The sequence below is a fragment of the Balaenoptera borealis genome (genome assembly GCF_965194805.1).
Source record: "Balaenoptera borealis genome assembly, chromosome: 1".
NCBI classification, from domain to species: Eukaryota; Metazoa; Chordata; class Mammalia; order Artiodactyla; family Balaenopteridae; genus Balaenoptera; species Balaenoptera borealis.
The window spans coordinates 113,802,704-113,821,110 of NC_138860.1; the positions used below are offsets into that span (position 1 = coordinate 113,802,704).

Consider the following 18,407-nt stretch of genomic DNA (forward strand, 5'->3'; position numbering starts at 1 on the left):
AGGGCAAGTCAAGCAGATTGCAAGCCTTTTGCAGATGTGTTTTAGGTGGAACTATAGTCCAATCAGAGCTTTGTACATACATACAAAAATGAAACTGAAAAGTATTTTTATTTGTGCTTAATTTGTGATAATGGGAAATTCATGGCAGGAGACTGTGAAACCAATTCAGAAGGGTTTCCCAGTGTGGGTAGCAATAGCTACTGCAAGTCGCCAGGGTCGATTAGGAGTAGGAGACTTCTTCTGGAGCTCTGGGCTGTGAAATATGTCACTGTGACTGGTGAGGGCAGGAGGAGGGGGTGGGGGCACTTGCTCATACTGTTTGCCGTGCTTGGGGAATTCAGGGAATCATGCGTCCAGTACCTCCTGACTTTGCTGCTGTGACATCTTCCTTCACCACCTCTGTTTCTCAGAAAGCAGCTGGGCACAGGAGAGCAATACAGAGGGTGGCAGTGATTATTTGAGAAGGTACATACTTCATTTCAGATAACAGTTGATAACTGTTATCAACCTAGATAATTTCCACGAGTTCTGAAATAGACTTGCACACCAGGTGGGGTGTCTGCGTATAGCACAGCAGTGGAGATACAGGATTGTCTGCTTTGAACTGTGTTTGCATTTTAGACCGGGGCTAATCCCAGAGAGTATTTTTATTATGTAGAAGTCAGGAAGAACTACTTGGGGTGCATTCAGGTCTTTTATCGGGTTCCATTTGGAAGGTCGGGGTTTAGGATGCTGTATGTTCAAGTCCCAGTCTCCTCAGCTAATTGAGGACAGCACCAAGCTTACAGAGGTATGTGAGGTTTAAGTATCGCTGAGTCCTTTTTATTTCTGGATGTCCTTCCCTATCAGTTCAGCTAATGTGTGTCACACCACTGTAGCAATGTTTCCCGTATTAGCTCCTTACAGCCAAATCCAAGTCCCCAGAATGGGGCCCTAATCACTGATCAGAGAGGGGGCAGTTTTTTCTTTAAGCTCAATGATTCATTTAATAAATATTTTTTGGGCATTTCCTACATGTGAGGCACTGTGATGGGTGCTGAGGATACAAAGAGAGTAACCCACAGCTGTCAGGGAGGTCCCACTGGACTGGCAAAGACGGACATATACACTGGTGGTTACAGTGTAGAAAATGAAACAGCCGAGACAGGCAGAGGAATTATGGGAGCACAGAGGAAGTGCACCTTCCTCAGTTTGGGATGTTCGTTTTGGGGGTGGAGGTAGAGCGGATGAGGAATTTGGGAAAAGGAAACAATCTTGAATAAAGACATAGAGTGAGAAACATCATGGTATGTTTCGAGACCTTTAAGCCACGTGGGGTTCCTGGAGGTGGAGGGCTTAGGCTGGAGAGCTAGGAAGGGGCTAGATCAAGAAAGGCCTTCGTGTGCCAGGTGAAGGAGCACAGACCAGCAGTTCTCAAGGGACGGGACATAACTGCAGGGCTGGGCGGGGCAGGTCTTTGCATCTGGAATAACCATTCAGTTGAGGACCACCCTGGGTTAGGTGAACCATGTCTGTATGGAAGGCAGCTCGGAGAGCTTGAGACCAGAGGCTCCTTTCAGGAAGATCTGCAATTGTCTAGGGACGGAGACAGTGAGGGCTGCAGGAAGTAGAGACGGGAAGGAAAGGATGGATTTCAGATTTAAGTTCTGATTGCTTAGAGGAAGCGAGAATGAGGAAGCAGGAGCCAAGCATGCCCAGGGTTCTACTTTTTCTATCTGAGGCTCTGCTCATATCCTACCTCTCTTGGGAGGATCTTTCTGACCTCTCTCAAACTTTGCTGTACAACTCTGGCCTCAGTTGCCTCTGCTCATTGCATCTTGCTTTTTGTATGTTCTTAAGATTGTTTTGCTTTCCCTAAGAAGGGGAAGCACTTAAAAAGGTAGAATCTGCATCTTATACCTTTTTGGGTGCAATTTTAGGTGTCTAATATTTATGCATAATATCATTGGGGCTTTCCACAACTTATTCTATTTATCTCTGGTTTTCTTCTAAGAGGGGAAGGAAGAATTGAACACAGATGTCAAATGGGAGGTTTCCTCCATCCAGAGGAATACATTCGTGGCTTGTGTGTCTAAAAGGGAATTTAATCAAATACACATCAAAAGCATCCAAAAGGAATTTAAGAGATTGGGATTTTACAAGAATAGACTAGCTTTTTTGCCATTTAGTTCTGGAAACAACTTACCTGGAAAGGCACCTCTGGTGGGTTGGCAGTGGCTTGTATATTCAGAACAATTAATTTAATCATGGCACAATTAATTGCTGATTCTGAGGGGTTCATGTTTGTGATTCCCTCTGCAGGTCCAGAGCCCAGCGCCCAGTGTGAACTGTCGCCTGTCAATGCCTCCCATCCAGTCCAGGCCTTGATGGAGAGCTTCACCGTCTTGTCGGGATGTGCCAGCAGGGGGACGGTGGGGCTGCCCCAGGAGGTGCACGTCCTGAACCTCCGCACTGCCGACCAGGGGCCCGGCCAGCCACAGAGAGAGGTAGGCGCAGGTGCCAGTTTTCTACCCACTGCCCCTAGGAATTTGTAAAGACATTTTTCTGGATGAAGAGTCCTTTTCTCCCTTTCTGGGCTTAACGAGGATGCTCATGTATGAACATAAGTGGGGAGGAGGACACAAAGTACACTCAAGAGACAGAGAAGGATTTCAGTTAATGCAGAAGGATTGCTCTCTGGACTGGGCAACTCTAAGACTTCTCTCTAGAGAGATTTTTCAGCTTTTCAACTTTCCTGGTCCCCCTCCCTGCCTCATATTGGAAAGAATGTTCTTAAGAATTTCATTTTTAAAACATGGTTGTGAAAAAACAAAATAAGGTGCCATTTCTCTATTATTGTAAAATGTCTTTCTCATCTTCTCCTGTGCCCTGTCTTTCATCTTTCTTTGTTTTGTCTTGTGGACCTATTGCTCCTGCAGGATGAGTCAGAGGAAACAGAAACACTCTGGAATAAGGATGGCAGTACCTTGTATGTGCATCAGAGTGCTGGGGGTGGGTAGCTCCTTATGTTATCCAGGCAGCTTCTTGAAGACTGTGGTGGTCTTGGTGGTGGTGATGATGACCCAAGCTCATAGTGACTCAGTATTTCCTGTATCCTCAGCCCTGTTTGAAGCACTCATACACTTATTCCATGAAGTCCTATTACTACCCTCAATTTACAGGTGACAGGCGCAATGGTAACTCACTTGCCCAAGGTCATTACCATAAGAGAGAAATGGCCTCCTCTTTCTTGTGGCTCAGAAATGACCTGGGTTGTGGATAATGGTCCCCCTGCTTCTTTTCAGATAACACGCAGTTGTCATTCTTTCTGTTTCTAAGCTTCTGTGTCAGAAATGTTATCACTCAGGTATTATCTCTCCAGGAAGAGAGAAACCACAATAAACCATGATCACAGGGAAGTGTAGAAAAACTAATACAGAGCAGAATTTATCTTTGAGCTTTCTTCTGGTCAGGAAAGTTAATTTCCAGAACTGTTTGTTTATGTGCCTCAACCACTCTTCTTTTTGGGGGGGGCGGGGGGGCGGGTAGGAATAGGAGAGGCGAGGTGTCCAGAAGGAAAAGCAAACTGATTTAATCTTATGAAAGTGTGCAGAGTTGGCTTATTTCAAAGACAAATCATCTAACCTTTCCAGCTACATTGGAAATTATTGTTAATACTCTTGGTTGCTTGCCATTGTTGCTGCAACACATATTTCAGGTCGGATTTCTTTATCCCAGTAATGCGTCTTTAATTCTTAACTTATGGGGGAGAATTTGGGTGGGAGGGAAAGGAAGGGAGGAGGAAGTGCAGTTCCTATGAAGCCTTGCTGACTCCAGCAATTCTTTAGTGGCAATAATTACTCATATTATATATGCTCTCTCAGAAGAACCAAGAAGGAAAAGCAAGTCCGAGCGATTACAGAAGCGGCAGAAATTCTGCGTGCTAAATTATGCGGTACTGTTGTTGATTCTGAAAACAGATGCACATAAGACTACTGAAGCAAAAGAAAAATACCTCAAGGAATGACAGCAGAGCTCTCCCACACTTATGTGGACTGTATTAGATCAAAATAGACATGGCTGTACTGAAGATACGGAAAATTAGCTGGCATCAAGGGACGTCGTACGTTCAGTGAAGAAGTAAAGAAAGTGGGCCTACGGGGGGTAGTCTCTAAAACTTGTTTAAAAACCTGAACAATTAAGTATCTCTCATGTTCTTCACGTGTGACTCTGGAGATACAGGACTGCAGCCATGCCAACAGCTTTTTAAAATCATTTGAACTATATGACCCAGCAGTTCCACACCTAAGTGTATACGCAAGAGAGAGGAAAACATAACGTCCACATAAAAACTTGTCCAGGATTGTTCACAGCAGCACTATGCATAATAGCTAAAAAGTAGGAACAACCTGAATGCCCATCAGCTGATGAATGGATAAATGAAATGTGGTACATATATCCGTACAGTGGAATGTTATTCAGCAATAAAAAGGAATGAAATACTGATACATGCTGCAACGTGGATGAACCTTGAAAACGTTACGCTGTGTGAAAGAAGTCAGACACAAAAGACACATGCTGTCCAGAGTAGACAAATTTATAGAGATAGAAAGTAAACTGGTGGTTGTTTAGGGCTGAAGAGCAAAAGAGAGACGTGGGGGCTGACTTTATGAGTACAGAGTTTCTTTTGGGGGGACAGAAATGTTCTAAAATTAAATTATAATGATGGTTCCACAATTGAATATGAATATAGTAAATACCATTGATAAATGTCAATAAATGTGACTAACCAAAAACCATTGAGTTGTACTTTTAATGGGTGAATTTTATGGCATGTGGATTTGATGTCAGTAAAGCTGTTAAAAAACTAATTCAACCTGTCAGTATATTAATTACCCGTAAAATTTACCTTAACTATATCCACTTTTTTTTTTTTTAAACTAGGATTGCTTCCTCTTCCAACCTAAACCCATCCAACTCTTTCTGATATTCTCAGTGGATGACTTGATTTTTATAGATATGCTATTAGATATGGTCTGTGCTAAAAATCACAGCCAGTCACAGCCAGTCAGTTCTGGAGGTTATAGTGGGAGGACCAGGGGTGGCCTTTGTGCATGTCTCTACGAAATATTAAGGGCAAATATTTTTCAAGATGAAATGATAAATGTTGTTGCTTATAAATTAGAAAAGAATGCCCTACTGGCTCCAAGCCATAATTACTTTGACTCTTATGACCGAAGTTGTTGTTTTTCATGATGTCCTCCTTAAATGTGAGGGAATTACTAAATCAACCCTATCCCCGCTCCCCACCCCGACCGGCTTGTTTTGGTGCAGGGTTAGCATTAAGATCTATTATAAATCATCCCTTCTCTAACATTTTACTAAATTCCTACCTCCCCGGCGCCTTAAGCTTCCTCCGCTGAGGAGAGGCTGCTGCTTTTCCTGTGTGGAGGAGGTGACAGAGCCTACAACTGGAAGTAATAACCGCAGCAGGTTGACAAGATTTGGGGAAACAGTTATACTTAATTAGACAAACAATTTTATAGGCCAGCAGAGAATTTGTATCAGAAACATACTTGCTACAAAAATGTATACAAAGCCCCCTGTGGCAAAGCATGGTTTCGCCATTGACTTCCCTGCTGGGTTCTCATCAGGACAGCACAGACCTGTAGTTGTATTTTTCATCTGAGACCACACCTCTCATTTGTAATCATTGGTTTTGGAAACAACAGTCCTGGAAGTGAACCAGAAACTGGAAAAAGACTCTTTGGCGACAGAGGAGGGCAGAAGAGGGTAAACAGCCCTGAGAGACCAGCTTTGTCTTTTAGAATAAGTGGGGAGATATCATCAGTTTCACCCTATGAAAACCAGCTGCCTGTGCCCTTTAACTTCAAGGTAAAATGTCCCGCCCCTCCCTCACTTCCTGCCCCTACTCTTTTCTGACCACCGCTCGCTCCATCCCCTGCCCCTACCCCTGAGTTCGGTCCCTCTGGGTGTTTCCTGATTCCTGAGAAGGGCTGTAGCACCACCAGAGGCTTGTTTACAGTAACATACTTTCATTAGTTGTTGGAATGGCAACAATTTTGTTTCCGATCATCTAATTTTTATTGTGACCTGCTTTTTTGGGGCGATGCTTCTCTTCTATTTCCCATCTATCTAACTGCTCGCTTACTATGAAAAGCCCTTAGTTAGCAGTACATATGTGTATAACAGATATGGACGTTTAAATTTATGTATTTGTTTTGACATTGAAGAAGCGACTGTTAATGGGCGTGCCGTGCCAGCGACTGGCTGTAGGGGTGGAGTGCGGATCTGGGAGGATCCACTGTCATGGGAAAGGGGCCAGGTTTAATAACTTTATCCGCACCCTTCAGAAAGCTCAGAACCCTCCATGCTTGTATGTATTTACTTATTCTCTGCTTCATTCCAAAAAGGGATTTGGGATGGGCTTACAACAATAGACATACCAAGAGTGTAAGCAGAAAAGCAAAATGAGGACAAAAGAGAAGTGCAGTTTGTTAGCCATATGGGTTATGTGGTGGGTACGACTGAGTTTGAAATTTGGCTCCAGGCTTCTTGGCAGGCAGGGCCAAATGGGATATGTGGTTAATTACACAGGTGGCTCCAAGTTACTTTTCCTTGGTACCTTCTCTGAGGACTGTGGCATACAATTGTTCCTTTCCTGGTTCTGTTTGAGGGCGGGAGAGACCACAATTGGGAGAAAGAGAAGGAAGTAAACACACCTAAATGCTAACAGTTCTGCTTGCCTCTTAACAGCTCCTGTAGGCCCCAAATAACAGTAACAGCGACCACAGTGGTGGTGAAGTGCCAGCTGTGGGCCAGCCACCTGCCTGGCACCTGTGCCATCTCCGCCCATCCTCACTGTCGGCCGGAAAGGGAGGGAGGCCTAGGGAGGTTCATGGCAGACCCTAGGGCACGCAGCCCATCTCTGAGCCGGTGTGTGACTCTACAGTCCAAGGTTTTCCCACACGTCAGTCCACTTCCCTTTCACCTTTAGCTCTGACCTTGCTCCCAGCTATGAAACCTGCCACCCTGTCTCACTTGGCTCTACCTGTTCCACGAGGCAGCAGATCTCTCACCGAAGGTTTGGGTTTCCTGCATAGGCTTGTGATAGCTCTTTCTGATGCTCAGAGTTCCTTTTCGTTCCCTTCCTTGTGGCTTTGGGGCAGTAGTGAGGGTGTTTTTTTGTGTGGCATTGTCTCTTTTTTCCTTTCTGACTTAGAAGATTATCACGTCAAGTGTCAGTAATTATAAAATGCAGGACTAAGCTCAGGAGCCCTTGCACTCTATGTGGCTGTTAATCCTACACTAAATGTCACCTCCCATCTCTTTTTCACAGTTGATCATTTTCCTCCCCCCACCGCCACCCCAAATAAAGCTTTCAGCTGCCTCCACAAAAAGTAACTGACCTGTCTTCTGCTAGTAATCCATGACTTGTAACCAAACTTGCTTGAACCGTGTGACAAGGGAGAACAAACACATTAAGGGACTCTTCCTGCTATGCGTGAAACGCAGGACCTTCAGTGTGTGGACTTTGCCATCTGATTTGACATCTTTTTTGCTTACTTTGAGGAATCTTGCAGTTCAGGGATTAAACATTTTGGAGAACTCTACTACCTACCTACTTACCTATCTATCTGTCGTCTTTCCCGTTTCCACAATATTAGTAGGTTGACAACTTCTCTCTTTTTGTTCCCCTCCCCCTCAGTTATTAAAATATAATGGAACAGTGCAGGGGTAGGGGGAATGGGTGTGTGTCTTACCTTTACCCATCACCACTAAAAGAACTGATAAAAAATTTCAAGACTGGTTTTTTTGAGAGTATACACATGAGAGCAGAAATATCAAATGAACACTAGCACACTGGTTCCCTTCCTTCTCTTATCCGGGACATTTTCCCCTCTGCTGTTATTCATGAATGACTTCCCAGTGCTAGTCCTGTGTATATGCTGGGGCAAAAACCTCAAACAAACTCAAGGCTATTTATATTTCAGAGATCTTGTGTGCAGCGTGTGCTAATAAGCAAGTGTCACAGTAAACTCCTCACACACAGACACTATATACTGATGAAATTCAGTTACTAAACAAACACCTTCCATGTGTAAACACTGCCTGGTGTTTGTTTAAATGGAAGTTGTTTTGGAAATCACCCCAGGCTGACAGGTAAGGTTATCTTTGAACCGGCCATTTTGTCACAGACCTACAGCAGATCTATGAGAAAGTTACACCGACAACGCGGGTCACATTTCTCTACAGCCATTCATCTCTCTTTCTCTCTCTTTCCCTTTTTCTTTCTCTCTCTCCTCTTCCCTCTCCCTCTCCCTTTCTTCTCTCCTCTCTCCCTTCCTCTTTCCCTCTCTCCCCTCCTCCTCCCTTCCCCCATTCGTTTGACTGTTGTTCTGGAAATTATTTCATTAACTTGAAAGGCCACTGAACCTGGCTCTTACATAGGATTGGAGGCCCTAAATGAATAGGACAGTCACATCATTTAAAACAAGTTGCCACTTCACTTGAAGATACTCCGTGCAGGTTAAATGATGACACCTTGCTGCGCAGTATGAAGGCGCCAGGCCAGGACTGGACAGAGGAGCAAGGCTGAGGCTAGCCAGGCCGCTCGCTAGACCTCCGGCTGCTGTTTCCACAGAAGGCAATGCAGGCCGGGTAGAACTGGCCACGCTAGTCGTTGATGGTTTCTAACACGTTGGGGCAAGATGTTCAATCCGAAGCTACAGCTAACTTTCAAATGAGAACTCTCCAAAAACCCAGTCTTGGAATCTTAGAAAGAAGTGAAAGCAGAAATCAGAGCGATAATAGTAAACATCGAGATAGAGCAAATAAATTAGGACACAAGAAGAAGTGAAGAAGTTGTAACGTTCCTACCAACACGCTGGTTAGCCATGTGGCTTAAACTTTGCCGTGTATCACAGTAACACTGCCCTGGGAAAGCATGCCCCCTGCCCCACAGAAGGACTGAGCCTGGTTGGACTCTGCCATTTTAGCATGAGGTGATGCCGGTTATGTTCTTTGCTGGCTGGGAGCTGACAGACTGAAAGAGCCTCTCTCCTTATTGCCTCTTCCCCAGTCTGGAGGAGAGGCTGCCTTGACTCCTTCTAGAACTTGTCCAGCAGCAGCGTTTTCCAACCAGTGTGGTGTTTGTCTCTATGGAGGTTAGGGTTACAACCCTGAGCCATACTGTTGTTGCCATGGTAACTTCTCTTGACTTTTAAAAGATTGTATAATTTCCCAAAACTGTCGTAAGAAAATGTTTCTAACATTTTCTAGGAGCACCCTCCACATTTGAAAATGTGACTTTTTGGAGAGTATTTTTAAAAAAGCAACAGACCAAAGTAAGGAGCGGGTGTGCAAATCTGAGACCACGATGTGCCGATTGGGCAAAGACCCAGTTTGTGTTGCAGAGTACCCAGGTATCCAACTTGTATTTTCTTGTTTCCGTTGCTGATTTGCTATCTTGACATTTTATTTGAGAATGTCAGTTTACTTGCTAATACCTCTGATTTAAATGCCCAAATTCTGCAGAAGAATTTATTACTTTCAAGAGTCCCACTCCTCACTGTGTTTTCTAAATATTTCTGTGGAAATTAGACACATGTTTAATTATTTTACTTTCCTTTCTCCCACAGTGAAGAGGCCGTGTATGAACTTGGCCCTGCTGATCGCCTCTCTGTACTATCTTGTTTCTCTTTTCCTCACCTATCCCACGCCTTGAATGAGTGAGTCTGTGTGTCCTGCCTTTCCCTTCTTTCCTCTCTGCAGCCTGACTTCTGCTCTCCTGAACTTGTCTCTGGAGATGCCCTTTTGACCCAACTCATAGTATGCTGGGACTGGAGAGGTGCCCTCGAGACAACCTAGTCCTAACCACCTTGTAGGGCCAGGGAGTGAAGCGATGACTTTTTCACCATCAAACAAGAATTGGTGCCCGTGCTGGGCTGGACCCCAGGGACCCTGACTCCTATCGCAGAGTTCTTTCTACCGCCTAGCCTTTCCCCACTCTTACCCTTCCTCAGCTCCTTTTTCTGTGCCCCTTTTTCTGGCATCTCTCTCTGGGTTTCAGGATATTACCTTAGCTTGGTTCTCCTTCTACCTTTCCATGTGTTTTTCTGTTTCTTTCCCAACTGGTCTTTCTTCCTTCTCAGGGGTCTTGACTGAAGTGCAGTCCTTGGCCCTTGTTTTCCCCTGTCTACTCTCCCTGAGGTGGCTTGTTTGTTCTCAGGATTTGGGTTGTCACCTCCATGCCAGCAACTCCCAAAACTCTCTCCAGGGTCTCCAAAGCACCCTACCTCTTGTGTCTTACCTCACGCTCCCTACCTCTCATGTTTTACCTCAAGCTCCCAGGTGCCTGAGCTGTGCTGTGGAGGAGTGGCTATCAGTGTGGTTCTACCTGGTGTCAGATAGAGGGCTGACTTCAGCCCTGTCGCTTCCCAAGGGTGAGTTACTTAATTCTTTGAGCCCCAGTTGCCTCATCTGTAAAATGGAGATGATAGGAGTTTTTTAGAGGGTTCACTGAGGATTGAGAGACGTCTCTCTGGCCCCCTTAGGGCTGGCGTGTGTGCCTGGCACACAATAAACAATCAAACACTAGCTCTCTTCTTATCTCTAAAATTGACTATAAGAACCTTTCTAAGCCAGTCTTCTCCTTACCCCTGTGCTGGTTTACCAGTCCAACTTCCCTGTCCCATCAATGGCACTGCTACCATTTGTCTGGGGACTTTTGAACCATTCACTCAAACCCTATATTTGGTCAGTGACCAAGTTTTATTGACATTCCTCTGGAATTTCCCGAGTTTCTACGCTCCTCTCCACTTAGCTGCAGCTCCTTAACCAGTCTCCGGGGACTGGTGCCTTCAGCGTTAGGCCCTGATTCTTTTGGTTCAGCTTGTGGACCACTTCATAAAACTGATTTTCTCTAAATAATACTCCTATAATTGATTCATTCATCCATTCATTTACAGACTTATTCAATGAATTATTCATTGAGAACCTACTGTATACTAGGTAGACACTCTGCTGGATTCCTGCTCATCTTTTTTTTTTTTTTAATTTATTTATTTATTTTATTTATGGCTGTGTTGGGTCTTCGTTTCTGTGCGAGGGCTTTCTCCAGTTGTGGCAAGCGGGGGCCACTCTTCATTGCGGTGCGCGGGCCTCTCGCTATCGCGGCCTCTCTTGTTGCGGAGCACAGGCTCCAGACGCGCAGGCTCAGCAATTGTGGCTCACGGGCCCAGCCGCTCCGCGGCATGTGGGATCTTCCCAGACCAGGGCTCGAACCCGTGTCCCCTGCATTGGCAGGCGGATTCTCAGCCACTGCGCCACCAGGGAAGCCCCCTGCTCATCTTTATGTCTTCAGCACTTATTGGGGGTTGAGGGAGAATAAATTTAATACAGTGTGACAAATAATATGACCATTATTTGTTATAAAATTAACAGAAGTTTGCAGGATCCCAACAGAGGGAGTGGTAACTCTATCTGCAGGGGAGGGAAGGATCCAGAAGAGAGCATCTGATGAAGGGCTTGACAGTCAAGTAGAAGTTACTGGGCAGAAGGGAAGGGAGGCTTCAACATGCACAGAGGGAAGAGCAAAACCATGTGTGGAGGAAAGTTCTTCCTTGTACATGGTGTGGCTGATGTACAGATCAGGGAGTGGCAAACTATGGCCTTTGGGCCAAATCCTGCCTGTTGCCCATTTTTGTATGTATGTAATTTACATACCGTAAAGTTCACCTGTTTAAAGCGTACAAGTCAATGGTTTTCAGTGTATTTTATAGAGCTGTGCAACTACCACCACAATCTAACTTTAGAACATTTTTAGCACTCCCAAACTTGGTACCCATTAGCAGTCATTCCCCATGCTCCCACCCCTGCCCTAGGCAACCATTAATCTACTTTCTTTATAGATCTGAAATTCTGGAGATTTTTTATAAATGGAACCACACAATATGGGTGACTTTTATGACTGGCTTTCTCACTTAACGTAATGCATTTGAGATTCATCCATGCTGTAGCGTGTATTAGTTATTTCATTCCTTTTTATTCCTGAACAGTATTCTGTTGTATGGCTATACCACATCTTGCTTATCCATTCATCAATCTGATGCCTGTTTTTGTAAATAAAGGGTTTTTTTGGGGAGAGGGTAAATAAACTTTTATTGGCACATAGCCATGCCCATTTGTTTATGTATTGTCTGTGGCCCCTTCCTCATGACAGTAGAAGACTTGCGTAGGGTAACAAGACTAACAAAGCCCAAAATATTTACAGTCTGGCCACTTGCAAATAAAGCTTGCCAACCCCTGGAATAGAGGATGGGGCAGTGATGGGAACAGTGATGGGGGTGAGCTGGGGCCTGGGAGTGGAAGATGAGGCTGGAAAGGCCGAACAGGTAAGGATTTGGACTTAATCCTGTGGCTCAGTGTTTCCCCAAGTGTGTGTGGGATGTGAACCCCCTGCATCTGAATCCCTTGGAAATGCTTAAGTGCAGATTCCTGAGCCTCACCCCTGACCTTTCAGCTGAATCTACTGCCTCACAGCTTTTTCTTAATTCCATCTGAACTTCTTTCTTAACTCTCTCAATCCTGGCCATGTTTGAAGCCCACGCGTTAAGTCTTAACTCTTCAGCAGACCCTTTCCTGATTCCTTTATCCGCCTCCATTTCCCTCTTTTCTAAATGTTGCTCTGAATTCCTCCCCCCGCCCCTTCCAGTCTGAACTTCCGCAGAGTATGGGATTATATGTTTTCTTGTATTATTCGCTGCTGAATCACCTGTGTTAATCTTGCGCAGTCAGCTGGTGAGTGGACTTCTTAAGGCCAGGAACCAAGTTGGACTCTTTTGCATTGTGATATTGGGTTTTTGCATAGTGCCGAGGACGTTAAAGTATCACTGTAAGTCTTCTTAAGCTCCTCCCCTTTTCCACAGTGTACTTTTATTTGATTTCATTATATCAGTGGACTTGGTGTTTTGTCCCCAGTCCCCCTTAACTGCTATAGCTGAGCAGGTATCCTCCACTTCGTATTATGGCTTTGATTTATTTTTTCTAATTAAACCTCATGCTACTGCAATTTACTGTATATTCTCCAGATCTCTGTGTCAGCCCATTTCTGAGTTTTTGTTACATTTTTCTTTTTCTAAAATATTTATTTATTTATTTGGCTGTGTCGGGTCTTAGTTGCCGCACGTGGGATCTTTAGTTGAGCCGTGCGAACTCTTAGTTGCAGCATGTGGAAACTAGTTCCCTGCCCAGGGATTGAACCCAGGCCCCCTGCATTGGGAGGGCGGAGTCTTAGCCACTGGACCACCAGGGAAGTCCCACATTTTTCTTTACTCTTATGGATTTTAGTCCTCTGCTAGTACACTAGTTAGTCCTTTCCCTCAGATGGGTAAAAGCTATAAATGGCTTTTGACTCCATGCTACTCCCTTGGGTAGCTCATTTGAGCTGAGCCTGGTTTGAAGTTGGGCCATTGAGAACAATCTGTCCTCATGATGTAGGCGGTGATTCCTGGCCAATTCTTAATGTTGCTGGAATTAATTAAACTGATTCCTCCAATTGAAAGAGGACATTTTACTCTACCCTGTATCGTTAAATACTTAATAACTTGATTTTTTTATTTTGTTTTTTTGCTCAGTGAGCACTTAAAATATCCCTGCCTCTATAGTAATTTGTTCCCTGTTTAATGTGGCTTTTTCCTTTGTTTACTCTGGACTCAAATCTTTGTAGCTTGTTTTCTAAGTCAGCTCTAAAGTTGCTGGTCATTGGATTTGGCAGCCTTTTCAAGCTTTACCCACCAGAACCCTACAGGAAGTTGTGTGTCGGCCAGAAGAGTCTGTTTATTTAAAGCATGGTGTCCAGCAGAAGCAATCCATTTATGAGGGTCTGGTCTTAAAGATACAGGAATCTGAATCTGTTTGGAAGACCTGCTGCTTTGGCTTCCATTGCAGTTGTGTTCTCTGGGCTTTCCTTTCCAGGCTGCCCAGGCACCTCAGCTAGACGGGTGGTTAATTGAAATAGCCCTTTCCCTGAAGCTCCTTGGCCTTGTCTGAAATACTAAGACATCAACACCCAGGTACTAGATAGCCCTTTTAAACTCATAAGAATGAGGTTAATTTTTAAAAAATAAATTGTCTTTTATTAGTTTAGCGCTATTTGCTAGTATTCTGATGGGATTTTGCTCTGAGTGCACTCCTGAGTTAGAATGCTAAAACTAAGGTGAAATGGCTGTACTTTTGACTTCTGGGTACTGTTCTTTGCCCACAATCGTCAGGCATTATCTGGGTTCTAGTCCAAGACACCCTACAATAGTGCTTTATTTATTTATTTATTTTTTAAGATTTATTTTACTGAAGTATAGTTGACTTACAATGTTGTGATAATTTCTACTGTAAAGTGATTCAGTTTATACATATATTCTTTCTTTATTAAAAAATTAATTAATTAATTAATTTTTGACTGTGTTGGGTCTTTGTTGCTGTGCGCGGGCTTTCTCTAGTTGCGGTGAGCGGGGTCTACTCTTCATTGCAGTGCGCGGGCTTCTCATTGTCGTGGCTTCTCTTGTTGCGGAGCACAGGCTCTAGGCGTGCGGGCTTCAGTAGCTGTGGCACGTGGGCTCAGTAGTTGTGGCTTGCGGGCTCTAGAGCTCAGGCTCAGTAGTTGTGGAGCACGAGCTTAGTTGCTCCGCAGCATGTGGGATCTTCCCCGGCCAGGGCTCGAACCTGTGTCCCTTGCATTGGCAGGCAGATTCTTAACCACTGCGCCACCAGGGAAGCCCTATACATACATTCTTTTTCATATTCTTTTCCATTACGGTTTATCACTGGATATACAATAGTACTTTATATTTATGGCATTTTCCACCTGAACTACAGAGTCCTTTGACTAGATCTAGAATTTTTACATCCCTTGGTGGAAGAGAGGCAAATTGCAGGTAAGATTTGGCTTCTTTTGAAGATAGACTAGATTAGGTGTTACTGGGTCTAACAATAAGCCAAGGAGAGCCAGCTATAGGATTCAGGATCACTGTAATAGCCTAATTCTTGCCTAGAGCCCAAATACCACACTGTGCACATTAATTTTTATTTGTTGATACAGATGTACACGCATCTGATTCTTTTTGAATTTGCACAGCGAGTTGGTGATGTGGCTGTAGGTTTCATGTGCCTAGCACCTATGCACTGATTTAAAGGGAAGCTGCGTTCATATCTTAAGAGGTGACCCCCCAACACGGCCTCACTCCTAGGGATGTAAGTGCATATGCAGGTGCCTTGGGAGAAAGGAATAAAGAGATATGGCAGCTGCTGAGAGGACTGAGAAATGAGAGACAGAGGAAAATGAGGTGTCACACTTCTCAGCTCTAGTCATGCTCCTGTTGTCTTTTCTGGTCTACGGTTGGATGTTTTGTGAGGTGGAAGTTACATGAGATTCCTACCTCAGAATAGCTCCTAAAGAACCTTGACTTTTCTTGAAGTCTTTGGTAAATTTAAACCTTAATGAAGTTAAAAACAATACTTTACACATTTCTCTCTTACTCCTCTCAGCCTCAAGTAGATAGACATGTAGGCAAGGCTTTCCTTGGGAGAGAGTAGTTTCTGAAGATAAAGGAGAAAGCTGAAGTCCAAGGGAGCCCAGGGTCCATCTGGACATGGACGTGCATGCTTTGGTGTGAGACATATGTCTCCTTTGCTTGCCATGCTGAGTCTCAGATTTGGGGGTCTTCCAAAATCCAAGGCGACTGAAGAGCTTAATTTCCAGTGGAGTCATGCGGGGGCATTTTGCCTCCGTCATCTGCCCCAGGGGACTTCTGGGGGCCAATTACCCTGCCTTCTACTCTGAACACCCCCCAGATTGTCATCTGGTGCAGCTGACCAGAGGGTGCCTGTTCCCCAGTGTGAACTCTTTTCTGCTGAGCCGAGAGGCCTTTAGAGTCTTTGCTGCTGGCCCTTTATTGCTCTTTGTATGTTGTTAGTGCATGTGTTGCTGTTTCTTTTGTTTCCTACTTTCATAAGGGTTGAAGATTCCACCCTTTTTTTCCCTTATCACCCCTGGTTGTTAAGATAGTGAGAATCTCAGTGAAATGGTAATCTTACCATTGTGCACAAGTATTTCTCTGAAAAGAACTTTTTTGTTCAGTTTTAATGCTGTTAATATCTAATTCCCAGTGTTTTAGTTGGAAGCTGTTCAAATTTCCCAATTCATAAAATCTTTCAAAGCCTACTCCAAGTTACTTTTTCTTGATTCAGTTCTCCTCCTTTTTGCATTAAAAAAGCGCCTGTTTCCAAGTAGGGAAATGACCTGTGTTTATTAGAGACCAGAATGATATGGACCCCTGATTTGCTGTGAGTTTTTTTGATGTTTTTGGAGCAGTGTACAAGGGTAATTTTTAGTCCTCTTTTTGCCATGTGTTCTTATACGCATTTCCTAAACACTTTCCCTGGCTTGGTACTATTACTGTGTATATGTCCTACATGTGTTTCCTATTTTTGATGACTCATACTTACGGTACTCATAAAGATTTATCCTTTATCTTGGCTCTGAGTAATGAGCACACTTGCACATTTCCAGCAGAGATGTGAGTTGGGACTTTTGCGTTTAATCCTGTAGGATAGGCCTCCTGAAGGCATAGTGCAGGAAGCATGACATATTCATCTAAGGTTCTACTCACTTCTCCTGCCTAAGGAAACAGTCAACTCAGTTTTTGTGAATTTATTAATTTGTGTTTTCCACGTTTTCTTTTCCCATTGCCCCTTTTAGCCGTTTTACTGCTTATGAGCGAGACCACCAGAGGGTGACTAGATGGAACAAATGTGCTACTCCTTTTCCCTGCTGGTAACTATGTTAAAGAGTTTGGTGGTGGAAGAAATGGAAATCATTAAACTGAAATGATATCTGTATTACATGTGGCAGCAAACATCCGGGGGGACCTTCTTGGGTTCAGATAAACACTTAGACCCAAGAGATTATCACAGGCCACAGGTGGCTTCAGTGTGTTAAAGGATATAGGGTAGGGGCTGCAGCTTGGAGCAGGGCAGCATGGCCTTCCTCTTTTTTTTGATGCTTGCGACTATATACACATGAGTTCATACAGCCATCTGGAGCGCTCCGACTGATGGCTCAAATGCTAGATCTACGTGTGTGTGTGTGTGTGTGTGTGTGTGTGTGTGTGTGGAGCGCTCCAACTGATGGCTCAAATGCTAGATCTACGTGGTGTGTGTGTGTGTGTGTGTGTGTGTGTGTGTGTGTGTGTGTGTGTGTGTTCTGGTTTAGAAGACTCATACTTCCCAGGAGCTAATAGGCAACTATGCTCTATAGGAATAGTTTCCATGATGTCCATGAAAAGCATGCCTGGTTTACAGGAGTCTCTGCTCTCAGGGAAGCCTCCAAATATCTCTTCTTATCAGATATTTAAAAATTTTCCAATCCCCGTACAATTTACCAATCCCAGTGGTAATTTTTATTATAAGCAAGTGGCCTTTTATTATAGTTGACATATTGTTTTAGATTACCAGGGTTATAGAGATAAGAGAGTTAACAGAAGATCAAATTCTCACGTGAAAAAGGGATAAACTTTGCCAACTCTTTGTCCATTGTGGATTTTATTATTTTTCTTATTATATGTATTCCTGACTCTGGTAGGCTAAATAATGGCTCCCAAAGATATGCTCACATCCTAATCCCCAAAACCTGTGAATGTTACTATATGAATATTCTGTGGAAAAAGTCTTTACAGATGTGATTAATTGAAGGATTTTGAGGTGAGAAGATTCTCCTGGATTAGCTGGGTGGCCTCTGAATGCAATCACATGTCCTTATAAGACAGAGATTTGATGTAGTCGGAAGAGGAGAAGGCCACGTGACCGTGGAGGCGGAGATTGGAGTGACGGGGCCACAAGCCAAGGAATGCCAACAGCCATGAGAAGCTGGAAGAAGCAAGGAACGGATTCTCTCTTAGAGCCTCCGGAGACTCTGGCATCTCTGCTGACACCTTGATTTTGGCTCAGTAACACTGATTTTGGACGTCTGGCCTTCAGAAGGATAGGAGAATAATTTCCTGTTGTTTTAAGCCACCAGGTTTTTAGTAATGTGTTACAGCAGCCACAGGAAACGAATACACTCACTCCCCGTCTCACCTTAGTTTGGGGGATTATCTTGAGTTCCATGCAGCCGTCCTGTCCCCATTTTGTTCACAGCTTGTGTTCTCCATCTCTGGAAAGGACTCTACTACCCGGTTGCCAAGGCCAGAATCCTTGGCATCATCCATGACTTCCTGTGTTTTCTCGGATGTCACGCCCAATCCTATCTATTCTACCATAGAACTATATTCTGAATCCGCCCACCTTTGGCCCCCCACTCTCCCACCCTTGCTACCCCCCCCATCTTTGGTCTGAGCCACCATCACATCTTT

The 18,407-nt window shown here is 44.2% G+C and overlaps 1 protein-coding gene across 14 annotated transcripts in view; it reads left to right on the top strand.

The window, feature by feature from the left end:
* Positions 1-18,407, top strand: part of TGFBR3 (transforming growth factor beta receptor 3) — a 199,962-nt gene that overhangs the window by 83,519 nt on the left and 98,036 nt on the right. For all 14 annotated transcript variants that reach the window (XM_082383857.1, XM_082383859.1, XM_082383853.1 and 11 more), the window contains one exon: positions 2,302-2,486. In XM_082383857.1, the coding sequence (XP_082239983.1) occupies positions 2,302-2,486 (185 nt within the window). The remainder of the gene's footprint in view (positions 1-2,301; positions 2,487-18,407) is intronic.